This window comes from Gracilinanus agilis, unplaced genomic scaffold, assembly GCF_016433145.1.
Source record: "Gracilinanus agilis isolate LMUSP501 unplaced genomic scaffold, AgileGrace unplaced_scaffold21809, whole genome shotgun sequence".
NCBI lineage: Eukaryota > Metazoa > Chordata > Mammalia > Didelphimorphia > Didelphidae > Gracilinanus > Gracilinanus agilis.
In genome coordinates, this window is record NW_025353370.1 from 200 (window position 1) to 6,357 (window position 6,158).

General features: G+C 69.2%; 1 protein-coding gene across 1 annotated transcript; it reads left to right on the forward strand.

Annotated features, from left to right (window-relative positions):
* Window positions 1-901: 901 nt before the first annotated feature.
* On the forward strand, window positions 902-6,117 carry LOC123254422 (proline dehydrogenase 1, mitochondrial-like; the record flags this gene model as incomplete). Its single annotated transcript, XM_044683449.1, has 10 exons — window positions 902-1,023; window positions 1,208-1,522; window positions 2,319-2,622; window positions 3,181-3,330; window positions 3,413-3,477; window positions 3,585-3,701; window positions 4,011-4,090; window positions 4,444-4,525; window positions 5,564-5,656; window positions 5,971-6,117. Coding segments are annotated over 10 exons (1,475 nt in total), but the record flags the coding sequence as incomplete, so codon positions are not given.
* Between the last annotated feature and the right edge of the window lie 41 nt (window positions 6,118-6,158).

Genomic DNA, 6,158 nt, shown 5'->3' on the forward strand with positions numbered 1-6,158 from the left:
TGAGAGGAGGAGCCGCCCTGCCTGCCCCAAGAAGGAATTAAATCCATTTTACAGATGAAGAGAGGGAGGCCTAGCAGGGGGAAATAACCCAGAGAAGTCACTTGGGAAAGGAGCATTTATAAAGCGCCTGCTGTTTGCCCAGGATACAGAGAGCTGCCCGGCCCTCCCGCCCGGCCCGGCCCAGCCGGGCTTCCTCTCTGCGTCTCTGTCCAGGAACCCGGGACGGGGCAGGGCGTTACTCCCCCCACTTAGCAGACCAGGATACCGAGGGCAAGAGCTCGTGGCCTGCCCCGGATCCCTTAGTAAGAGCGTCTGAGGCAAGACTTCCTGTCCCAAACTGGTTGGGCGAGGCCAGGGTGTGCCCCGGGAACAGGGCCCCAAGGTGGGGTGAGTCAGCAGCGGCTGGGGGGGAGGCAGCCTGGGAGAGGGGCAGCCTCGGGGGGCACCGAGCTGGGAGGGGGCAGGTGCCCGGCCTGCCGTAGCAGGGGCAGAAGACAGCAGGCCCGGGCGGTGGGAGGGGGCTTCCCGGGTGCTGCCCCTCCTCCTGCTCCTTTCTTACTGGCCCCCCTGAAGCGTGGCAGGCTACAGTGACTTGGACATGGCGACACTCCCAAAAAGGACAGTTTGGGGAGGCCGGGCGGCCCCTCGGCGCCTGGAGCGGGGATCCTGGGGAGAGGCGATCTGCTCTGGCGGAGGGGACGCCCCCACGAGGGAGAGCTGGCCGGCTGCCCCCCTCACCCCGTGACGCCTCCGTGTCCGGCCTCCCCGGGGCCGTCGTCGCTTCTCGTGCTTGGTGGTCTCTGCCTGGCCCAGCCCTGCCCGTTGCCGGAAGAGCCGTCTGCTGGGCAGGGCTGCGGTTCCGAGGGCAGAGCTGGGTCGGGCCTCCGTTCCTCCCCCTCAGTACCCCCCAGTGCCCAGGCCCGTCAGCCCGCCGGCACAACCGATTGCCAGCGGGCACGAGGCGAGAAGTGGGGCCCAGAGGGCGGGAGGGAAGCAGAGGGCCGCGGGGAGCCGCCTCTCCCGGTGACTCGGGGGCTGGTCTGGGGCCTCGATGTGGCCATCCGCCTTGCTGGAATCCCTCCAAGGACCAAGAGCTCATTCTCTGCCTGAGGCTGCCGGCCCTTCTCAGGGAGCTGTTGGGGTTGTGTCAGGCCCGCACGGAGGGCGTCCCCTGCTTCCCCCCTGAAGCGGCCTCCTGCCCCGGCAGCCCCGGCTTCTCTTGGGGGCGGCGTGCCTCGGGGCTGCCCAGTTGGAGCCGGCGCCGGGGCCCTCTGCAGGGACTCCAGCCAGGCCTGTGAAGCCGGAGGGTGGAATGTGGCCTCCGGGAAGGGGCCCTGGAAGCCTGCTGGGCAGCTGGGGGCGAGGGGGAGGGAGGGCGGCCCTTTGCCGCGTCCAGGAGGAGGAGGAGGAGGATGCCAGCACAGCGGACACGAGGGCCAAGGGAAGCCCTCCTGCTGCAGGCGGGGGTGACGAGGGCCCCCCGCAGCTGACTCCCAGCCCCATCCCAGAGCACAGGCTTCAGGCTAGGCCGAGGGCTCGCCCTGGGGCAGCTGGGCCGCTCTGAGGATGAAGAGCCTGGCCAGGCCGGAGGGTTCCCATGTGCTTCCTGGCTGGCCCCATGTCCCCCCCCCAGGCCGGCCCTTCCTGCTCTTCCTGCTCTTCTGTCTGGCACCAGATGCAGGAGAGATTCTGCACTGGGCCGGGCCTGGGGACAAAGGAGGCTGGCCGGGCCGGGCCAGGCCGGGGCCTGGAGGCAGAAAATGGCCCGAGCTGAGCTTCACTTCTGGGGCCCCCGGAGAGACCCAGCCTGCTGGCCCGGCCGGGCCTTCCCCGCCACGACCCCAGCCCTGGGGCCTGTGCTGAGGAGAGGCGGGGGGTGCCCGTCCGGCCAGGCTCCCCAGCATGGGGGCTGGAGGGGCTGGGGGGAGCAGGAGGACCTCAGGGCCCCAGCCCGCCTGTGAGGCCTTGACGGAGGCACTAACAGAGGCTTGTGAGCACTAAGAGCCCCGGCTCCCGAGGGCTGCGGAGGAGGAGGCGTGGGAGGGAGGATGGCGGTGGTCAGGCGAGGGTCACTGATCCCAGCGAGGGAGGGTGCGGGCCGGCCAGCCTTCTGCAGGCACCCTGTACAGTCTTAGTGTGGTGACTCGGTTTACCTCCCTGGAGCTTGGACAGTTTCTGATAGGAGAAGCCATCCGGTCAGCGCGTGACTGTCTGACGGGGCGATTTCTGGGCATCCCCACCGCGGCCTCATCCGTCAGCCCCTCATGGAAGAGGGAGGAGGGAGGGAGGGCGGCCAGAGTCAGCGGCCAGCCGGGTAGCCCCGTCCCTTCACCCTGTGGCCTCGCTTCTGCCTGCACGGCGTCGTCACCGGCCGCGAGGCAGGGCCTGGGGGGGACGGCGGGAGGGAAGGGGCCGGCCATCCCGCGGTCCTGGCCTTCTCGGCCCCCCACCCCGTCTCCCTGTCAGGGCGGGTGCCTGCACCACCCCCGGCCTCCCCTGGGACACGCGAGGGCCCCCCAGAACGGCAGACGGAGGCCCCCCAGCCCTGCTCCGAAGAGCCTCACAGCCGTCTCTGGTTCTCTCGCAGCTCCTGCACGGCCGACGCCGAGAAAGACGGCAGTGGTGAGTGGGGGGGGACCCTCGGGGGGGCCGAGCCAGCGTCCCCCCTCGTCACTGCGCCGGGGCTCCTGTGCCTCGCCTTCCCCCCCGAGTGCCAGGGCCAGGCTGGGGGGCTTTCCGAGGCCCAAAGGCTCAGACTGGCTTGCCCGGGCCGAGGTGGGGGGCTCAGGGCTCCCCCAAAACATTTGCACAGTCTGTTGCTAGGCTAAGAGCCGGGAGGGAGGAGAGGCTGTTGTGGGGCTTCGTGGTGCCCATGTGGCCTCTGATGCTGCCTCGGGGTTCCCAGATGGGACCCCAAACCCCCCCCCCCCGGCCCAGCCTCACCGCCCCCGGCCTTGGGACCAGCCTTTAGTATCTGTGCCGAGGCAGGAGGAGGAGGACGGGGGAGGGGGAGGAAGGCGGGGGGGGGGCTCCCTGTTCTGGAGACCCCCCCAGCCCCAAGAACTGCCCCGGAGTGGGGGAGGGGCCGTGGCTCCGGACACGGCACGTGTGAGTGGGGCTGGATGGGGGGCCCCGGGGTCCGGGTGCGAGTCCCGAGCTCCGCACGCCTCCCCCGGGCAGGAGCCAGCAACAGAGCGAAGCAGTTCCGGGCCCAGCCGGGCTTCGGGGACCGCCGGGACGGCGTCATCAGCGCCCGAACCTACTTCTACGCCAACGAGGCCAAGTGCGACCAGCACATGGAGACCTTCCTGCGCTGCATCGAGGCCACGGGTGAGCTGGGGGGCCCCGCGGGGCCCGGCACGGGGGTGACCCCCCGCCTCCCCGCCGGCCTGACGGGCCTTTTTCTGCGCAGGTGCCGCCACCGCCAGCGGCTTCTCCGCCATCAAGCTGACCGCGCTGGGCCGGCCCCAGTTCTTGGTAGGTGCCGGGCCCCGGGGGAGGCTCCCCAGGACGACGGGCCGGACGGGCAGGAGGGGCCGAGGGGCGGCCGGCCGTCCCCCTCACCGGGGCCGGCCCTTCCCCAGCTGCAGTTCTCCGAGGTGCTCACCAAGTGGAGGAAGTTCTTCGACCAGATCGCGGCCGAGCAGGGCCAGGCCGGGCTCCCGGCCACGGAGGCCAAGCTGGAGGTGAAGGAGCTGCAGGTGAGGGGCCCCCCGGAGCCTGAGGAGCCCCGGGTTCGAGTGCGTCCTTCACGAGCTCCAGGGCCCCTTCCCCCATCTAAAAAGAAGAACCGGACGCTGGGGCTCCCCGAGGCCTCGGGCTCCGAGGGCTGCTGGGCTCCCTGCTGAGGAGAGCACCGGTGGGGGGGGCAGCCCTGGAGGCTCCCGCCTGCACTTCTCTGGAGCCCCCCGAGGAGGCAGTGCCCGTGGAGGTGCAGCGGCACCCCTGGAGGCGGCGGCCGGTCTCTGCCCCCCTTTCCCGTCATCTGACCCCCGCGCTTCTCATTGCAGAAGAGTCTGGAAAACATGGGCATCAGCAGCAAGGCCGACATCCAGAACTGGTTCACGGGGGAGATGCTGGGGCTGTCCGGGTGAGTGGGTGGCCACAGCTGGGGCCGGCCTTCAGAGCGGCTGGGGCCGGGCGGGAGTGAGAGGCCCGTCCTCCCGGGAAGAGCTCTTCCCTCTCCGGCCCCCCCTAACCTGGGCAGTGGGGTTGGCTCGTCCCGGGGTCAACGACTTTGCTAGGAAGAGTCCGGGCGCTCCGGACGCAGCCCCTCCTCGGCTCTGCCCCCCAGATGCTCCGGCCGTCCCCCCGGGATTGTCCTGGTTAAGGCTGGGCTCCTGAGCGGAGGAGGCCCAGGAAGGACACCTGGGCAGGGGGCAGCCTCGGGGCGGGAGGGGCGGGCGAAGGGGTCACCAATCAATGACCGCCTCGTTCTGCCAGCACTGTGGACCTGCTGGACTGGAACAGCCTCATCGACCCCAGGACCAAGCTCTCCAAGCTCCTTCAGGTGCCCAACCTGCAGGTGATGGCCAGCGCCCCCCTCCTGTTGATTTTTGGGTGGTTTTTCTCCCCATCCCCAGTGGTCTCCCTCCCTGCCCTAGAGGCAGGCAGCCTGCACTCCTGGGCCTCAGCCCTCCTGGCAAGGAGCCCGCAGCTCCACCAACAATGCATCAGCGCACTCCAGGATTTCCTTTTTGGCCCGTTACCAGTAAATCAGGGCTGAGGTGCTGCCCGGAGGAGTCTTCATTTCTCTCGTCAGTGGAAGCTCCACATCTTTGGGCAGCCCCCAGTCTGGACACCCTTCTAGTCATGCCCCCACTCTGCTTCCCAAAGAGCAGCCTCCCAAGATGTCTGGGAGCCTTTTCCCCTCTCCCCCTCACCTTTGGGGACAATACCACAAGAATGATGGGGTCGCACGTGGCGAGGGGTCAGTCGTGATTCCAGTACAGCGCCCCCTCCTGGGCCCCTGGGGCAGAGGCCAGAGGCACGCAGGGCACCACTCTGGGCAGCCTTTGGCCCCTGAGGCTTGGGGCTTTGGAGGCCCAGCCTTGATGCCCGGCTGCTGGGACTAAGGCCTCCGCCTGGCTGTGACAGGGATCGGGGGGCGCTTCTCTTCACCCCCGTGTTCTCCACGTCCCCCCAAGGCCCTGCCCCGGCCCTCCCGGGCCTCAGACGTTGGCTGCCCGTTGACTCAGTTTCTGCATCTGTAAAATGAAGGGGATGGACTCGGCGGCCCCCGGGGCCTCCCAGCCTGCTCTCCGGTGACGCTCCGCAGCCTTTCTGCTGCCTCCCTGTTCTGGGCCAAGGCTGGCCCCCGGGAGACAAGAGTGCCAGAGCCGGGGCTGAGGGGAGGGACGGCAGGAGGGAGGCAGGACCTGCAGTGCCACTCGTGGCCGTGGGCTCGGCGTCCGGCAGGGAGGACCCTTCTAGAGAGGGGTCTCAGAGGCCTGAGAGGGAGCCTCAGTTTCCCCCTCTGTACAATGGAGCCCCCACCATCCCTCCGTCCATGAGCTGCTGTGCAGGGGCAGCCGTCCTTAGCCTCCGGCCGTTCTCCTTCCAGACCGGCCAGCTGGAGCCCCTCCTGTCCCACTTCACGGAGGAGGAAGACCTCCAGATGAAGAGGATGCTCCAGAGGATAGACATCCTGGCCAAGGTCTGCGGCGGCGGCGGCCAAAAGAACCGAATTCGAATCTGCCTCCCCCGTCCCAGCCTTAGCTTCCCCATCTGTCCGAGGGTGACCCAGGGGAGGGGGGAGGGGCCCCCCAGGAAGGGCTCCTGTCTGAAACAGGTTGGGGTCCCCGGGGGGCTGCCCGGACACCCCCACCGTCCGCTCTGCGGAAACGTGGGCTGAAACGAGGGGACGAGACGCCTGGGGGACCGTTTCTGTGGAAATGAGGCCCTACCTAGAGATGGGGTTCCCCAGAGGCTGCGCCCCATCCCTCGAGCCCGGGCCCCTTCCCCCCGCAGAGGGCCTCGGAGGTCGGGGTGCGCCTGATGGTGGACGCGGAGCAGACGTACTTCCAGCCGGCCATCAGCCGCCTCACCCTGGAGATGCAGCGCAGGTTTAACACGGAGAAGCCGCTCATCTTCAACACGTACCAGTGTTACCTGAAGGTAGGCCCCCCCCGAACCCCCGAGCCCGGCCTCCCCCTGGG